The sequence below is a fragment of the Gorilla gorilla genome, chromosome 7 (assembly GCF_029281585.2).
Source record: "Gorilla gorilla gorilla isolate KB3781 chromosome 7, NHGRI_mGorGor1-v2.1_pri, whole genome shotgun sequence".
NCBI classification, from domain to species: Eukaryota; Metazoa; Chordata; class Mammalia; order Primates; family Hominidae; genus Gorilla; species Gorilla gorilla.
The window spans coordinates 30,781,409-30,800,735 of NC_073231.2; the positions used below are offsets into that span (position 1 = coordinate 30,781,409).

General features: G+C 48.2%; 1 protein-coding gene across 3 annotated transcripts in view; it reads left to right on the forward strand.

Annotated features, from left to right (window-relative positions):
• The window catches only part of DPYSL2 (dihydropyrimidinase like 2), a 143,581-nt gene that overhangs the window by 50,123 nt on the left and 74,131 nt on the right, over positions 1 to 19,327 (forward strand). The window contains exons 1-2 of one of the 3 annotated variants that reach the window (XM_004046806.5): positions 12,884 to 13,867; positions 17,578 to 17,666. In XM_004046806.5, coding sequence (XP_004046854.1) covers positions 13,829 to 13,867; positions 17,578 to 17,666 — 128 coding nt within the window. In that variant the 5' untranslated portion in view covers positions 12,884 to 13,828. Of the gene's footprint in view, positions 1 to 12,883; positions 13,868 to 13,933; positions 14,098 to 17,577; positions 17,667 to 19,327 lie in introns of those variants that run through there. The other 2 variants (XM_019032275.4, XM_004046807.5) reach the window with 2 other exon arrangements.

The following is a 19,327-nucleotide window of genomic DNA, read 5'->3' on the forward strand; positions in this document are numbered from 1 at the left end:
TTCCATTTGTGATTCCTCATTCAGCACTGGGCTCTCCAGCCAGACTGAGCTCATGAGAACATGATTGAGGATGACCCAGGAAGCATGGCAATGGTGGTGACAGCTGCTGAGAGGCATGAGAGGGTGGCCAGATCAAGGACCAGTGGGAAGTCTTCGGGGGAAGCTCTTCTGGAGTGATCTGTCCCAGTTTGTTTTTAAAAGAATTTTCTTTTTAAAATTTCTATAGCTTTTGGGATACAAGTGGTTTTTGGTTACATAGATGAATTGTATAGTGGTGAAGTCTGAAATTTTAGTGCACCCGTCACCCAAGGAGTGTACATTGTACCTAACGTGTAGTTTTTTTTTATGCCTAGCCCCATTCCCACCCTCCTTCTTCTGAGTCTCCAAAGTCCATTATATCACTCTGTATGCCTTTGTGTATTCATAGCTTAGCTCCCTCTTATAAGTGAGAACATACAGTGTTTGGTTTTCCACTCTTGTGTTACTTCACTTAGAATAATGGCTTCCAGCTCCATCCAAGTTACTGCAAAAGATATTATATCATTCTTTATCATTCTGTTTTATGGCTGAGTAGTATTCCATGGTGCATATGTACCACATTTTCTTTATCCACTCATTGGTCAGTGGGCACTTAGGCTGGTTCCATATTTTTGCAATTGTGACTTGTGCTGCAATAAACATATGAGTGCAGGTGTCTTTCTGATATCATGACTTCTTTTTGTCCCAATCTTTAATACAGTATGAGTGTTCTGTGGCTGCTCCCATAGAAGTGGTGAGGGAATAGTGAATTTTAGGGCTGCCCCAGGATTGGGAGGTTGCAGGGTAAGAGTAGCAGAATGATGCTGCTGGTGAGAGTGGTCCAGGAAATGGACCATGGGGGCCCAGCTGTGAATGAAGAGGGTGACTCATCGCATCTTGATGATGTGGTGAGGAGATGAGGGCTCAGATAGCCCTGGGAGTGAATGGCTAAAGATAAGGGCAGGCCAAGGTCACGGGTCAGCAAAATGAAGGAACTGAGGGTATGTGTGTATTTCACACAAATTTTAAATTCAAACAGGATTAAGTTAGGAGTTGTGGTAGAAAGAATACTGCTGCTATGATAAATAGACTCCACTATGTATAATGACTCGAGCACAAAAGGAGTTTATTTGTATATCACATAATAGTTCAAGGTGGGTGTTTCTGTTGAGTGGGCAGAGAAAGGTACAGGGTCCCCGCTCCATGCAATTAACTGGAAAGTCAAACTGCTGGTGGTTCTAACATCTTCAACACGCAGCTCCCAAGGTTGTCTGGGCAATCGTCATCCTGTCAGCTTGGAGAAAAAGCCTGGAGGAGGAAGAGGGAATTGTCTATGTCCCAGGCCTTGAAGAGATGCACTGCGTTGGCTAGAACTCTGTCACATCTCACTGCCGTTGAGGGTGGGAAATGTAGTCCAGTTGTGTGTCCTAGAAGAAGAGGAGAGCCTGGATTTCATGAAGACCTAGTGGCCTCTGCTACATCTCAGTGCCAGATAGACATGGAAGGACCCAGCTGATTATGTCCTGAATAAATGTGCAGAAGTGTCTTGGAGACAGAGATGACGGTACACAGAAGGGCAGGGCTTCTGCAAGCTGCTGAGAAAGTGATGGTCTGGAAATGACCTTGCAGGGTGGGCAGATGGAGTACAGAGAAGTCAGACAAATCTTAGAGGAGGACCTGGGGGATGAGCAGGCTCTGGTTGATGACTCTTGGAAGGGGCCTGGGCTCAGATACAAAAAAATCACAGGATCCCCCTCCCTAAAGGGGCCCTGCAGGAGAAAGGAGGGAATTGGAAACCTGAGGGAATTATCCCGTTGCTTACTGTGAAATGCTGAGTAAATGCTCAAAAAGTAAATACCTAATACTAACTGTTGGACTACAGGGCCTTGTGGCATGCATGTCCTCTTTGGACTTGATTACAAACTGAACAGAATGTGGTTGACAAAGCGGTGGGGCTCATAGGATTGAAGGGCAGGAAGGACACTGACAACAGCCTAAAGGCAAACCTCTCACAGGCTTGACAGGAGGGAAAGGAGTAGATGATGAGAAGAAAGAGAATGGAAAAGAAGCCACCCACAGTCCTCCTAGAAACTTTAACTAAATGGATGAGGCCTAAAACAGGACCTGGTTGTAAATTTTGTGCTTTGGAAGGTTATTTTAGACTCAAGTCCCAGTGAGTCTATGTTAGACTCAAGTCCCAGTGTTTGGGCTGTATTTTATAATGGGGACATTTGTGTAATGTGTTTATTCATCTATCCATTGTGCACCCGCCTACCCACCCATCTATCCATCCATTCACCCATCATCTGTCTATCCATCTACCTGAGCATCCATCCTTCCATCATACATCTATTCCATCCACTCTTCCACCCATTCACTTTTCCATCCATCCACCCGTCATCTGTCTATCCATCTACCTGAGCATCCATCCTTCCATCATACATCTATTCCATCCACTCTTCCACCCATTCACTTTTCCATCCATCCACCTGTCATCTGTCTATCCATCTATTCATCCATCATCCATTATTTATCCACCCACCCATCCATCTATCCACCTACCCACTCACCCATCCATCCATCCATTTGTCCACCCACACATCCATCCATCCATCCATCCACCCATCCACTTATCCATCCATCCATACAAACATACATACATACATCTGCCCATCCATCCATCCATCCACCCATCCATCCACACATCATCTGTCTGTCCATCTACCCAAGCATCCATCCATCCATCATCCATCTATCCATCCACCACCCATTCATTTATCCACCTACCCATCCATCCATCCATCCATCCATCCACCCACCCACCACACATCCATCCATCCATATGAACATCCTTCCATCCAACTGCCCATCCATCCATCCATCCATGCATCTGCCCACCCAACTATCCATTCATCCATCCACCCCACCCAACTATCCATTCATCCATCCACCCCACCCATCTACTATCCATCCATCCATCCATCCATCCATCCATCCATCCATCCATCCTTTCAGAATTTGTTTGCCTATTACAGGCAAGGCCTTATGGTGGGTGCTGAGGAGAGAGAAAGTATAGTCTCTGTCTTCAAGATGCTTACTGTCTAAGAGAAGGAGACACTGTATGAGGAAATAGTCCAGCAGACTGTTTTGGCACTCTGCCAAGAGTCTGTACAGACCCCAGTGGGGGCATAAGAGAAGGAGTGGTCAGCTGAACCTGAGGGCTCAGGAATGGTTGTACAGAGGAGTGATGGTGTGAGGGATCCAAGAGGGCCTGGGCATGCTGGGAGAGGCAGGCATGTGAGCGCAAGTGTGTAGCTGCAAACAGCCCGGCACGCTCAGGGAATGAGAAGATGGTGCCCCCGGTGAGGCAGTGGCCTTAGATGGGGAGAAGAAGAGATGAAGGGCATCAATTCCCATTTAGTCTCTCCAGGCTCCAGTGTTATTTTCTTCCATCAGTGCCCTGTCCCTTTAAAGTGGTCTTTTTACTATCCTACCTCCATTTCTAATTCTCTGAAGAAACAGAGAGAACTCCTGAGCCCCGAGGGACATATGCAGGCACTCATTCCTCCACTGGTTTGGCAGTGCCCACAGGAGTTAAACACTGCCCACAGATGTAGAGTTTAGTTTAAAGCCCACAAATGAGACTGATGGTTACTAACAGCACAACTGCATTCGGCTGTTTATTCTTGCAATGATTTCCTTATCTGCTTGATAGGAAGATAGGAAGAATTCTATCTGGTTCCTCAAGACAGTGGAAGTGCCCAGAAGCTGGAGGGAGACCAGTCGTTGGGTTGATGACACTGTGGGGGTGGAGAGCCCCCAGCCCAAGCCTAGGTAGAGGGGCACAGTTTGCCTGGAGCTGGTAAAGCATTGGTAAAGCATCACGTGCCGTTCACCTGTGACCTCTCTTTCTACAGCATTGTACTACAAGAGGGGGACTGTGTATGGGGAACTTGTAAACATCTCCTGATCCCCCTTGGTCTCCTGAGGGCTGGCACACAAGGTCAGTAATAAATTCTCACTCCTTGAAAACAAACAGGGTGGGGGAGTTAGGAGGGCAGAAAGAGGACCAATTTATTTACAGGAAAGGTCAGAATTTTGTTAAATCTTTACAATATCCAAATGGAATACTTTCAAGCATTCACAGACTAAGCTAATAAATTGCCCCAAAGTGGCCTCTAGGGAACCGAAATGGACAAATGGCCAAGAACCATGGTGTGTTTTTGGATGAGTGAGCAGTTTTCAGTACATTGATCATGGCGGATACTTTTAAGAGATGAAAACTCCTGAAATGTTATTTACACTTTCAGAGTTCATAGTTACCCCTTTTGCTTGGCCATTTTCAGAATCGACACAGATTCTGAATCAAGGAGGGCCCAGTTGAGGGAGATCTGTGGTATTTTCTGGCTGTGGTGAGTACAAGCCTGAAGTGCAGGATTGAAAAGAGGAACCCGGCTGCAGTTATCATGATTGGACCTCCAGGCACAGCTGAGCTTCGTGAATGTGAGGCTTGATGCTTCCCAAGGACAGTTCTCAGTAGAAAAGGAATCTGCTCGCTCTGCCATGGATCATTAGAACCTAGGCCATGAGACCTTATCCAGTGAGGTGAATCCTCACCATCTGGTCTTTTAAAAACCTGGGGTGAAGTCTAGGCGTGAGGGCCCCCAATTGTAATCCCACTGCTTTGGGAGGCCGAGACAGGAGGATTGCTTGAGCCCAAGAGTTCCAGATCAGCTTGGGCAACATAGCAAGACCCTGTCTACACAAAAGATAAAAAGAATTAGCCAGGCATGGTGATGCATGCCTGTAGTCCCAGTTATGTGGGAGGCTGAGGCAGATCGCTTGAGCCTAGGAGTTTGAGGCTGCAGTGAGCTATGCTCATGCCACTGCACTCTAGCCTGGGTGACAGGGCAAGACCCTGTCTCCAAAAAACAAACAAACAAACAAACAAACAAAAAAAACACAAAGAATCACCCAAAGCCTGGGATGAATCAGGATTAGAGAACGGCAGGTGCATATCTGGGAGGCAACAGGTGGAAGATGAAGCCTCGGTCACCTGGGCTGAAGAACAGGTGTCCTTAGAAAGGTTCTCCTGTTCATTTGTCATTTAACTCTTGTTTGTTGAGTGTTGTGCGGTCACTGTAAGGTGGAGTGGAGGACTAGGTGGTTTAGGGGCTTTGCAATTGAGAAGTAGAGACAGACTGGAAATACTCAAGTAAACAAATGCACAAAAATACTTCCAAATTGTAATTGTTGCTATTAAAGAGACAGTGCTGAGACAAGGAAGAGTAGGAGTACATGGGCTGGCATCAGGAGGGAGGTCAAGGAGGGCCTCCCTGAAGCAGGGATGCATGGGCAAGAAGGAGAGATGGGAGAAGAGAGAACAGCAGCCACAAAGGGCCATTGCAGGGAAAGGAAGGACATCAGTGTGCTATGGCATGAGAGAGCTTGGGGACGTAACACAGGATGAAGCTGGAAAGGAATAGAAAGGTAAGATCAGTCGGGCGCGGTGGCTCACACCTGTAATCTGAGCACTTTGGGAGGATCAGTTGAGGCCAGGAGTTTGAGACCAACATGGGTAACATAGTGAGACTCTTGTCTCTACTAAAAATAAAAGTAAAAAATTTAAAAAAGAAGGGCAAGATCACACGCAGCAGACTTGATAAACAGTTTGCATTTTATTTATGCAAGCAGCCTGGCTTGGTGTCTGAAATTCTACTAACCAGGGTCTTCTCTTTTTAGCAGAGGAGTAGCACACTGAGCATTTATCATTCATTTAAACCTTTATATTCGTCTGTCATGTTTCCTATGAGGGGAGGGCCAGAGCCACTGAGTGAAACTGAGTTACATTGGGTTGTGAGGAAAGAAAGAGATGGAGAATTGATTTCGGGAGAAGGGGAAACATCTAAGGAATGTGGACTGGGGACAGTGGAAGGAGTAAAGAAAGACAGCCAATCACCTGTGCCCACCTCTTGCACAAGGTGGGTCCCAGTTTCTACTAAACAAGTACCTTACCATTAAAAGAACTAGCCTTGGCCAGGCACGGGGGCTCATGCCTGTAATCCCAACACTGGGAGGCTGAAGCGGGCAGATCACGAGGTCAGGAGTTCGAGACCAGCCTGGCCAACATAGTGAAACCCCATCTCTACTAAAAATACAAAAATTAGCCAGGTGTGGTGGGCACCTGTAATCCCAGCTACTTGAGAGGCTGAGGCATGAGAATAACTTGAACCCAGGAGGCAGAGGCTGCAGTGAGCTGAGATCACGCCACTGCACTCCAGTCTGGGCAACAGAGTGAGACTCAGTATTAGAAAAGGAAAAAAAAAAAAAAAAAAAAACTAGCCCCTTGGGCTTTGGGGTCACACAGACCCAAATTAGAATCTGGGCCTGGAACAAGAGGTTTCTTTGTGCTTTTCTCTCCTCGTCTATAAAATGAGGATCTGAAGATTTACCCAGTAGGATTTTGGAGAAGATTAAAGCAGATGTATTTAAAGCACTCAGTGCCATGCTTAGAGCATGGTAGGTGCTCAATACATGTTAATTTCCTCCTCACTGACAACATAACAATATTTTAGAAGATTGTACTGTTTCCAGAAGGCAGACAAGTGGAATGAGAGTGATAATATTTACCACTCTTTCATAATGTTCCCCCTGGACAAAGAGCAGACCAGTGATGCCCTGTGGTGAGTGGAGCCCTCACTAGGTAGGGAGTGAGCCCTTCCTCCTAGTCCATGTTTTCCTCCTTCTATAAATAGAGGGTGGAGTGGGCTGGATCTGTCGCTAAGTGTCCAGAAGTACACTAGTTTAAAAACCTTCCTGGACCTTACCTCCGGATATTCTGTTCAGGATGTCTGAGCTGGGGCCCAGGGTGATTCTGATGGAGGGGAGTACTTGGGCACACCAACGGAAACAAGTGATCTCCAAGACCCTGCCCTGGCTTGGAGACCAGCACGCAGGGGACCACGTGCACACTCTTTGTTCGCCACCAGAGGGCAGGCCTGAGGCACGATGGCTGAGCTAGGTGCCCTTTGTCCCCATCAGGGATAGAAAGACCCCAGGGAAAATCTGTAGCCACCCAGAGAATGAGGTGCAGGGTGGGCATTGCAGGAGTTCTTCAGGAGGTGTGTGCGCTAACTGGGGATAAGAGAAAGCCTGAGTCGACTAGATTCTGTGAAGTGCATGCTTCCTCTGTGCCCTCTTGTCCAGCAGGATTTGGACAGATGAGCTTCTTGTCTTCCTGCAGGGAGGATGTGTCCTCAGAATCCTAGCAGAGCCCCCATGCTGGCCGACAGTCTGTACAGTTCTAGCCAAAGCAGCGTCTGTTTCAGAGGGCCAGTCACTGCTGACCCTCATTTGTCACCACCGTCACCGCTGCTAAAAGGATGCAGCCACAGGGGAAGGCAGTGGGCAGGTTCCGATCCAATCCACAGTCTCTGACCCTTCAGAGCTACACACACAAAGAAAACGATCGTCATTGCCTGATTCCATCTGCAGTGAAGAAGGCATCACTTCCAGCTCAAGTGTCCTAGTCAATGCCCTTTGTTTTTGGCAAAGAAGGATTCCAGTACCTTCTCTTTACTGCTGCATTCATTTCAACCTTCTCTGCAGGCTGCGTTAGAGGCCACAGCCCTTGGCATCCAATTGCAGCACTCTGGGCATTGGGGATTTTCTTTGCCACCTCTGGGCTCTGTTTTGTCAGCAGTTTCTGCTCTGGAGTTCCCCTACTCTGTGAAATTCTGAACATTGCACTAACGCAGAGACCCAGGGCGCCACAGAAGCAGAAATGGCTACTCTAGCTCCCCAAAGGGGAACATGAAACCAAGAGCAGCAGTGGGCTAGTCAGGGAGGGAACACGTTCCGGGCAGATGCTGAGGAACTGAGAGCAGCACAGCCGCCCGAGGCACTGGAGTTATGTCTGCATCTCCCCAGCCCCACTTCCCTGCAGTCTGGATGATGCAAACATGTGCAAAGGGCTGGCTGGGTGCCTCCACTCATACCTCCCTCCCTGCATTCAGTCCTGCTTGAGCCCCCAGCCTTGTCAGGCCCTCTGTAAGGATAAGGAATGAGTAAGACTTTTTTGTTTGTTTTTGAGAAGGAATCTTGCTCTTTCACCCAAGCTGGAGTGCAGAGGCGCAATCTCGGCTCACTGCAACCTCCGTTTCCCAGGTTCAAGTGATTTTCCAGCCTCAGCCTCCTGAGTAGCTGGGATTACAGGCATTCCCCTACCACGCCCAGCTAGTTTTTGTATTTTTAGCAGAGATGGGGTTTCTCCATGTTGGCCAGGATGGTCTCGAACTCCTGATCTCAGGTGATCCGCCCACTTCAGCCACCCAAGTGTTGGGATTACAGGCATGAGCTACTGTGCCTGGCCAGGAATGAGTAAGACTTTTGAAAGAATTTTTCTTCCCTGTGAGCTCAAACCTTGAATGGAAGAAAAATCACACTCACCTAGTTATGGTGTCGGTGAGGATTGTATTGTGTAGGTGGTTTACTGCGATGAATGGGATCACACACGGATGTACAAAGAATAATGGGAGGATGGAGTAAAGGACAGTTTCAGAAATTGAGAAAAAATTACTAGAGACATCTTCTATGACTTCGACCTTCATTTTAGGATTGGGTGCTGTCTCCGTGTTCTACCAGGCTTGCTGATACACAGCAGTTTTGTTAGTGGAGGCGGAGCTTAAAATCTAGGCAGCTACAGCCCCGCAGAGAATAATAAGCTGTTAATAATAACATTAGGTCCTCCTGGAGTTTCAGGGGCTTGGAGAAGGGGAGGCTGCCAAGAAGGAAGGCCCGGCAAAGTGATATTCCTGACTGGGTGTGGTGGCTCACGCCTGTAATCCCAGAACTTTGGGAGGCCGAGGCAGGCAGATCCTGAGGTCAGGAGTTTGAGACCAGCCTGGCCAATATGGTGAAACCCCCATCTCTACTAATAATACAAAAAGTACCTGGGCGTGGCCGGGTGCGGTGGCTTGCGCCTGTAATCCCAGCACTTTGGGGGGCTGAGGTGGGCGGATCACGAGGTCAGGAGATCGAGACCATCCTGGCAAACACGGTGAAACCCTGTCTCTACTAAAAAATACAAAAAATTAGCTGGGCGTGGTGGTAGGCGCCTGTAGTCCCAGCTACTCAGAGGCTGAGGCAGGAGAATGGCGTGAACCCAGAAGGCGGAGCTTGCAGTGAGCGGAGATTGCGCCACTGCACTACAGCCTGGGGCAACAGAGCAAGACTGTCTCAAAAAAAAAAAAAAAATTACCTGGGCGTGGTGGTGGGCACCTGTAATCCCAGCTACTCGGGAGGCTGAGGCAGGAGAATCACTTGAACCTGGGAGGCAGAGGTTGCAGTGAGCAAAGATCATGCAACTGCACTCCAGCCTGGGCAGCAGAGTGAGACTCCACCTCAAAAAAAAAAAAAAAAAAGTGATAGTCCTAAGGGAAAGGCTTGCTTGCATTGGGGATTTTTTTTTTTTTTTTTGACATTAAAACTCACCTTGGTGCAAGAACCTTTGTCCTCGTCATAGCAATGATGGCACTTATTTATGCACCAAATGTTAAGGGCACCTGCCAGAGACAAGGCAGTGCGCTGGTAGCTGGGAGAAGAGGGGGCTCTTTGCTTCTAGGAGTCATGGCCTGATGGAAGAAATGTGCAAGTCATTATGGAGTGATGGTGTTATAGTAGAGCTGAACACAGGAAGGAGTGCTTAAGGCTGCGGGGGTAGGATGGGGAAAACTTCATAGACAAGGTAACATTTCAGTTGTTTTAGAGGGAGGGAGGGGAAAAGAACGGCTTAGGGCAAGATGTAGATTAGGGAGGGCACACTGTTTTCAGGGGCAGTGAGAAGTTTGCTCTGACACTGTGTGCGTGCACCCATTGAGCATGGGGACAGAGTAGGTGTCCAGGATGGGGAGTTGAAGCTGCGGAAAAGACAGGGATCAGACTCTGATACAGCACCTGGTTAAAATGCATTCTTCCCACTCATGGATCTGCTCAGGCAGATCCTCCCTTCCTGCACACCATGCAGAATGCCCGGGATGTTACCATTTCACTAAACCATTGTCTAATTTAGTTACTGCATCTGGCTCTTTTATGGTGCTGGGAGAAATGTATGGGAAAGTGGAGGTTTGGAAAGGGGCTGTGATTGCGGAACAGGCAATTTTACATTGCTTTCTCATGTTTGGCATGAATTTAATGTTTAAAAATTCAGAAAAGTCATGCCTGACAAAGGGTACGAATATTAGATTCACAAATAATGATTCATAATTTTACAGGAAATTTTCATTGAGTGTTTTTCTACAGAAAGTATAAGAAACATTTATTTATTTATTTAGACAAGGTCTCACTCTGTCACCCAAGCTGGAGTGCAGTGGCACGATCATGGCTTATTAAAGCCTTGGCCTCCCAGCCTCAACTGATCTTTCTGCCTCAGCCCCAACCTTCCCCTGCCCCCAGTAGCTGGGACCACAGGTGCCCACCACCACACTCAGCTAATTTGTTTGTTTTTGTTTTTTTGAGATGGAGTTTCGCTTTTGTTGCCCAGGCTGAAGTGCAATGGCGCTATCTTGGCTCACTGCAACCTCCGCCTCCCGGATTCAAGTGATTCTCCTGCCTCAGCCTCCCGAATGGCTGGGATTACAGGCCCCAGCCACCATGCCCGTCTGATTTTTGCATTTTTAGTACAGACGGGGTTTCACCATGTTGGCCAGCCTAGTCTCTAATATTTGTATTTTTTGTAGAGACGGGGTTTCTCCATGTTGCTGAGGCTGGTCTCCAATTCCTGGGCTCAACTGATCTGCCTGCCTTGGCATCCCAAAGTGCGGGATTACAGGTGTGAGCCACTGTGCCCAGCCTCTCATTTATTTTTACAAGGATCTCTGAAGTATAAGTGTGAGGCCTGTTTACCTGTGGGTTTTTTTTTTTTTTCACCTTCATCAGTGCAAAGCAGGTGGAAGATTCTCCTCGGCCCTTTTTTATTTTTCCTCATTGCGTTGAACGGTAAATATGGTAAGAAATGCAGGTTGCAGACAGTTCTCTTCCTCGGTCAATTTAAACCATTTGTTTGGTATCTTTTATGTGCCAAATACTCTCTTAGGCTCTAGTCAGAACAGACAAATCAGTTTATACCTTACATTTTTGGATATTTACGAGTGGAAACGTCAGTTATTATGGACTAAGAACCTCATAGCAATGGCTATACAATTGAAGCCAATGAGACAGACACAAGCTCTTGGAAGCTTTTATTACAAAACAAACGATTCTATGGTAAACTGGTAAATAACAAGATATATTTAAACCCATTAAGCTCAAACAACGGGGACGGGGGTAGGGAATACAACAAGAATACAAACAATATAATTATAGGTTACTTTGTTTTAAATTAATTTGAGTCTTGTTATTTACTCCCCTGCCAAGTAGTATTTTTGTGAGCTAATAGGACACTCCTCTCCACTGCCCTGTCCTCCGCAAAGCTGGGACTGACTGTTGGTTTTTCACAAGTAGAGAGAGAGGCCAAGTAGAAAGGCGTATTTTAAGCTTTCTCAGACTCGTGACTTTAACCATTACTGGTTGACAGCAATACTTGCCGACATCATCTCACCTTGCTTGCGGCATATCAGATTGCTGGAGGGGGAAGTGCTTCACTTTCTCTTTCAGATGCACAGCTAAATTGAACTTGAATGAATTAACCAGCGGTGAAACTTTGTGCGTGCCCTATGGCTCCTTTCTGGGACTTCAGATTTTTAGAGATATGAGTGAAAAGGAGAATTTTACACCTTCTCTGAGTCTGGAAGGACAGACATTCCCCTAAAGTGGCTAAGGTGGTGAAGGGCAGAAAGATTGGAAGTCAGGCCCACAGCAGCTCGAATTATTCCGTATTTATCTAGCTAAGCTTTGCTGAGCAGGTGTGAGCCAATTACATACTCTTTCTTCCCCCACCCCCCCGCCCATGATTACGTAGGGATTCTATGTATCCTTCGACCTCACGCAGAGAAGCCCGAGAGCTACGAGGGCTGGTCCAGATGTTTTAGTTATTGTACCTGTCAGGGCAACCTCCCACGGGGGTTGGCCTCGGTAGATTCCTGAGGATCAACTGGATCAGCGTTTTTCTTTCCCACGGACCCTGAAGTTAGAGCATCCCAGCATGGCTTGGACAGGCAAAGCTAAGGGGTCCCAGGCCTGCTCAATTGCTAGGGCCACGAAGGGGCCTTGAGTGCCGTTTAAAGTGACAAGGCTCTGCCTGGGCAGTCAGGACACTCTTGATTTTAACTCCGATTCAGTAGGTTTTCCCCAAGACTCAGTTTCCCTTGCCTGTGGGATATAAACTCTTCCTTTCTTGCTCCTCCACAGCTCATCTCCTCCTCTCCGCCCCACGGTGCGGTGTGGGTCCCATCCATTGGCACTGTAAACCCTCAGGACCCCGGGGCGCTGGGATCGCAGCAGCTGCCCCCGACAGCGCTGCAGGCACCAGCGAAATGCGCTGCGCCCCCACGCACCCCTCAGGGGGCCGAGGTGGGCGTGACTGTAAAGCGGGCGCACAGAGCTCAGATCGCGCCACATCGGCCTCGGCGGGCTGCGGCTGCTCCCCATTCCTCCGCCCTACTAAGTTCCTCGCGGCCGGAAGGCACAAAAGGATGTTTCAGGGCGGGGTTTCCCATACCCCGCAGCCTTCCCCGGATGCCTCCTTCCCGGCTCGGAGTTGGAAGGGTTTCCTCAGGGCTCTCATTTCCTGCAGCCCGGCGCCTCCACGCGGGCCAGATCCCGTCTCTGCAGCCTCCCCTCGGCCCGCGCCCATTCCCCGCCCCCAGGAGCCGGGCCCGGACGCTCCCGGGAAGCAGCCGCCCTCTCCGGGGCCGGGCGTGGCCGGGCCCTCCCCACCGGGTTCCCGCCCGCCGCCGTTCCAGTCCTCAGCCGCGCCAGGGCGGGGGCCGGGCGAGCTCAGCGCCAGCAACGGCGGGGGAGGAGGGCCCGGGAATCCTCCCGGGCTGCGCGGCGCCGGCCGGCGGTGCAGTCGCGCGCTCGCCGCCAGCTAAGCCATTGGCTCGGCGCAGTCACCCCACGCGGGGCTGCCGCGGCGGCCTCCGCGGATTGGCGCGCAGGCGGGCAGGGACCGGGGCACGCGCAGGCGAGTGCGTGCGGCCCCGAAGCCCCGCCGTCTTGGGGTCCCGCCCCTCCCCCCGGCCGCGACGACCACCCCTCCATTGTCCCCGCGTGGCCCAGGCCGCGCCTGGGGCCGCCGCCAAACCCGGTCCCCACAGCCCCGGCCCGAAGAAAGCGCGCGAAAGGCGCGCTCCCAGCGCGGGCGCTCGCGCCGCCTGCCGCCCCCGGCCGCTCACTGCCGCATTTCGCGCTCTCGCGCCGCGCCCCGCCCCACCGGCCTAAATTTGCATATCCCAGGATCGCGGCCAATCGCTGCTCGTCTCTCTCGAAGCGGATGGCTTTTGCCTGAGAGGAAAGGGAGTGGCTGGCGGCGCATGCGCCACGGTGGCCGACTTGAACCGAGGCTTTTATTGCTGTAGTTTATTTCCACCCCCTTCCCTCCTGTTTCTCTCTCTCCTTCTCTCTCTCTCTCTTTCTCTTTTTTTTCCGCCCTAGCTGGGGCTGTGTTGGAGGAGAGGAAGAAAGAGAGACAGAGGATTGCATTCATCCGTTACGTTCTTGAAATTTCCTAATAGCAAGACCAGCGAAGCGGTTGCACCTTTTTCAGTCTTGCAAAGGAAAAAAACAAAACAAAACAAAAAAAACCCAAGTCCCCTTCCCGGCAATTTTTGCCTTAAATCTGCCCTCTTGAAATTAATTTTTTCCCAGGAGAGAGATGTCTTATCAGGGGAAGAAAAATATTCCACGCATCACGGTGAGTTTGGTACTTGGGAAATCTGCGGTCGGCCAGCCACCTTTTGTAGCACAGAAGGTCTAAGGAATTTTTAAAAAGGAGGGGAAAGGAGAGGGACCGAACTTTTTTTTTCCTTTCTGTTGCTAACGGAGGCGATGGTGATGGTGGTGGTGGTTGTGGGAGATGCAGTGATCCAGAATTAGAAGTCGCATCGTTTGCAAGGCGTTAAACAGGAGCGCGAGTGCACGAAGGTAAGCCTTAGGTAGCGCGCCAGACCCGGTCTATCTTTTATTGTCAGTGCGAGATGCTGCAGCGTCGGCCTGCGGGGTGCAAGCAAATGGATGCCAGATTGAATATGCATGCCTGGAGCTCGGATATTGTTCTCTGGGCTGCGTGCTGCGAGGCTGGACTCCTCCAGCAGCGGTGGGGAGATGGGGACTTGGATCCTCCCCGGGTCTTCCGCCCCCACCCAAAAAGGGCTTTCTGGAGCCTTCTCCGGGTCCTTGGAAAAAGGAGCGGGTTTGAGCCCTAAGGCGTAATGACAGCAGAGGGATGCTGAAAAGGGCAGGGTGTACCGGAATGGTGTGGAAACGGGAAGGAAAAACAGGGACGAGGTGATGAGCAGAGGAGGAAGGCGGGGGGCAAGGCGGGGGCTTCTTGTTGGCCAGGAACCGGTTTTGGGTGCCCCCCCCCCCGGTTTTCTCGCCCTGTAGTTCGGGGCTGGGGCCCTGGCAGGGATTCGGGCTCGTTTTCACGTCTCTTTTCCGCCCCTTCTGCCGCTCAGGAGGCGTCCGTGTTGGTGCATACAAAGCGGACTGCAGGGTGGGCGCGGGGACCGCGGCGAGCGGCCGGGCGCTAATGGCGCTGCGCGACGCGGGAGCAGATGGCCCGGCCCCGGCCAGACAATGATCGCGGCGGCCGGAGGGCTCGGCGCAGTGCTGGGGCCTGGACTTGTTGGTTTGCAAACCACGGGGAAAACGTCTGTGCCGTGAATTAGCGATGCCTCAGAGATCAGCACCAGTCTTGCTCCCACCTCTCCCCTGCTCCCGCCCCTCTCCTGCTCCCGCCCTCTCCCCATCTTTTCCTGGAAAAATTCGTTCGTCCTATTCTTTCCATCCCCAGTGAAATCCCAGGGAGGGGGGAACGCCAGGGAAATTCATTGTTATATAAGGATGTGCAATTGCAACCGGCCAGCTGATTCCCGGGTAGAACCTAGGACTGAGGCAGAGATCGAAAGAGTCTTTTAAAACAGTCAGGATGTGTTTTTAGGGCTGGATATAAGGACGCTCTTTGGTTCTGGTTTTCTCTTCAGCCATGGGCACCCCGGCTTCCTCTCCGTGCACAAGGGCACACCCATCCGCAGGAGAGAGAAGGGGAGCAAATGCATAGAGGAGGGGGCGTGTGCTCGGAGGATTTTCTAGGATGATCTGAAGAAGGGCGCTAGCTTCTTCTTGAAGGCAAAAGACCCAAGATCCTAAAGGGTCGGGCACGGGGCACCCACCCTTGTGTGTTCACTGTGCTGGAGGAAGGAGTGGTGACTCTGGGGAGGGAGGATGGAAAGCAGATTTGCAGCAAGCCTCAAATAATTTGCTGTCTTCGTGAATGAACAAGGCAGCTTCATTTTGACAGTGTGGGGAGAAAAAAAAATGAAAAGCAAACGAGCAACAAGACTTTTTTTTTTTTTTTCAAAGAGTGCCCCCCCCCCCCCCCCCCCCCGCCAACACCCTTTAAAAGATCTGGTTGCATTATCATAGGACCTATAGCATGGTATTCCTCCCTCCCTCACCACTGGCAGCCTCTTATGTAAGAGCCTTCTGGAAGGCACTAGAGTGAACGGGGGTGTGGTGTTTCACTTTTTTTCTTGGCATCATGTTGGCTTGGGGTATTCGCAGTGATGGCTGGGGCAGGTACCACAGTGACTGTGGAGGCAGGAGGTGAAGGGCGAGGCCTCTCCTTGCCTTCCAGGTGATATTTATTCCATGGAAGCTTAGAGATCTGGGAGAGAAGTGGAGATCATTGTAGACAGAGGACAAGTGCACTGATTTGAGTGACCTGGGCAAGTGGCCTAACCTCTCTGAGCCTCAGTTTCCTTATGTGTCATGGGAATAGAACCTGGCCTCATCCACCTCACAGATTTCTTTCGAGGCTCTGATGTCATGATGTGCACGGCTTTGTAAAGGTCTTTACACTTACCTTATACAGGTGCAGGAATTATTGTTGGCTATTCTCCTTTGACTTTCCAAAGTCTACGTGAGGATCAAGGACCCTGCAGTGTACAAAATTAAAATGATCTTATTGGTTTTCAGTATGTTAGAGAGACAATAAATACTTTCTGAACCAAGGTGTGTGTATTTATGTGTAAAATTATTTTTTTCCTTGCTCTCTAGTAGCTTCTCTCTTTTTTAAAGATTTTCTATGATTTCCTTTTCTTGGTAGCTGCTAAAGAGAGATAGCACTTGCTGAGAATATTGTTTTGTAACTGAATTTTGAGTTAACTATTGCCAAAAGAATGTCATTCTTTGAAATGTGTTGCATATTAAAAGGGCAATGTATGGTTCAGCTCCCCAGGTTTAAGCCCATTCTGTATAATACAGGTGCATATTTACTGAACACTTGATGCCAGCATTCCTTCCATCAGCAGCATTTGCAATAACGATGAGTCATAACGTAGCATTTCTGTCACATTCTCAGACTTTATCTGCTGCTTGTCCTTTATTTTTTAGCATAAATATCACCGGTTAAAATATAAGTGCATCAGCAATCTGTAGTGCATTGCATCTTAGAATTTGCTATCTCAGGTACTTATTCGTGGGAGTTTACCTTTTTCTTAACAGCCTAGTTAAAATGGCATAAATGGCGTATTTTTTGTAGTCTTTTCCCTCCCTTTTTGCTATACTTGCTGTGATTTACCTCAAAGATAAATGCAAATATAAAGGACATATTGAATGGAAACCTTGCTATGGTTGAACCCAGTGTATTTGTGTGGTATATCCCGTGACAGCAGACTTTTTGGTCAATTGTGCTTGCTTGACATAGTCTTTCCAAGACATGGCTTTCCTATATGTAGGTGGTTTTTGTTGTTGTTGTTTGTTTTTAAATTGAGGTTTAGCCAAAAGCCATTTTAAAAAGTACTGTCTTCTTTTTTTTTTTTTTTTGAGTTGGAGTCTTGTTGTATAACCCAGGCTGGAGTGCAGTGACGCGATCTCGGTTCACTACAACCTCCGCCTGCTGCTTCAAGCAATTCTCCTGCCTCAGCCTCCCGAGTAGCTGGGATTACAGGTGCCCACCACCATGCCCAGCCCATTTTTTGTATTTTTTATAGAGACGGGGTTTCACCATGTTGGCCAGGCTGGTCTCAAACTCCTGACCTCAGGTGATCCGCCCATCTTGGCCTCCCAAAGTGCTGGGATTACAGGCATGAGCCACCGTGCCCGGCCCTATCTTCTTTATATGAAATAATTTTCACTGCTTTTTTTTTTTTTTCTTTGGAGTCCAAGGTCTAATTGAAAGAGATGGTTCGTTTATCTAGGATAAGCTGTCCCTGTGTGTTCTGACTCATCAGGTGATGAATAGGTTGCCACAGGCTTACCTTTGTCACTGAACCTTTCCAAAATGGGCTTATTTTGAACATCACTTTTGAACAGTGAAAATGTATCCTTAGCTCACATATCTTATCACCTGTTTCTCATAGGTCAGTTACGCGTTGTGACCTTACTGCCTCTTTGTTTCAGAGCGATCGTCTTCTGATCAAAGGAGGTAAAATTGTTAATGATGACCAGTCGTTCTATGCAGACATATACATGGAAGATGGGTTGATCAAGTAAGTGTAACTCATGATATACAGATGTATTTGAACACTTTCCAGGCTTCCCAAGTATTAGATACCATTCGCATCCAAAGTATCAAACTTCAGGAACATCAGAGAGTGACTAACTTAGTATCTGTTTTAAACTGGTTTTGATTGGTGGTAATTAGTGAATTTGAAAACTCAAATTTAGGGAATTCAAAGCAACAATTAATGTACACCCGTTGCATTAGGTATTATGTAATTTACTATTTTTAACTGAGGTGATATGATATCTTTCTGTTGCCAGCTCAAATACTTGGTTTGTGATATGTTGAATATATTAAAGTTTTGCCTAGAATGTCATTGTTTGGGTTGAATTGCCCAAAGGACGCAAATGTGAAAGACAGTCTCCTCTATTGAGACAGCACGTCTGCTTTCTTCATTAAGAATCCAAGTTGGAGGGGCCAAAGAAAGATACCAAGTTAATTACTAAGTAATACAGACAAATTACTGCCTAAATCCTGAGGGAATTTTAGGTTTTATTCTAAGTGGCAACTAGTGCAAATAAGACTGCCCTTGTGTTTATTGTGTTAATGTTACAAAGGAGAAGCAACAGGGTAGTTCCTGAGTTTGGGTATTTTTGGACACCAGAGGGTTAAGGAAGCTGAGTTCATCCCAGTATCTGCCTGCCCTTTCTACTGGGGTAGCTCCCGGGGCTCTGGAGAAATAGCACATCTGTTTGAAGACAAACACTGCAGCCAGTGACAGCTTTTAAATAAGCAGCATTCATCAAGGGATAGCTGTAAACCGGTCCAGAGGAGTGGAAAACTGGAGTGGCTGTGACTGTTGCCTGGGAGCTCACACCCAGATTTATGAACCTAAAATAGATTTTAACATTTCCACGTTTAATGTTTTCTCCATGTGTGTTTGCTGTGACAGTCTCAGCTCCAGGCTCTCAAATGCCATGACTTTGATGTTCCATTTTCCCCCAATTATAAGATGGCACGATCTGGTCTGGTAGAACGACACTGGCCCAGAAGTGTGCAGGCCTGTGTGCTATTTTTACTCATCACCAATTTGTTCTAGAACTTTATCAACTTCTCCTAGATTAATATTCCTTTTAAAAAATTGGTAGAAAGATATAAAAATATTTTTTAAAAGTTGGAAATGAATCATGTCTCCCAACATAATGAATATTCATTTTTCTGCCTTTTAAAATTATATTTCAGCTGTTAGCTTTTTCATTATCTGAATAACTGAACACACACTTCCAAAATTTTAAATCATTGCAATCATAGTGTTCACTTTTTTTTTTTTTTGCTTTGTTTTGTTCTACCTCATCCTTCCACCCCTATTTTCCCTCTGGTGAAAAGGATATGATAAAAATAAATGTTTGGAAAGTACGGCCAGGTCTGGAGAAAATTGCTATAGGATAATTAGCTCAATTGCAAGTGCTGTAAAGAAAGTTTAATGACAGTTCTTAGAAATATCTTGGGGCCTTGTTATCATTTGATCTTAGGGGGTTTTTTGGGAACAAAACGTCTTTGAGTGGGGCCTCTGGTGCCTTATTTAACTTTTGCTTTCTAGTATACTCTGCATTGCCTCTTGCTGGGGGGTAGGAGTATATAGTGTTTTATTATGAATCATAACAATGATCTGAAAAGCCCATGGCACAGAGCGGAGGATAGTTTATA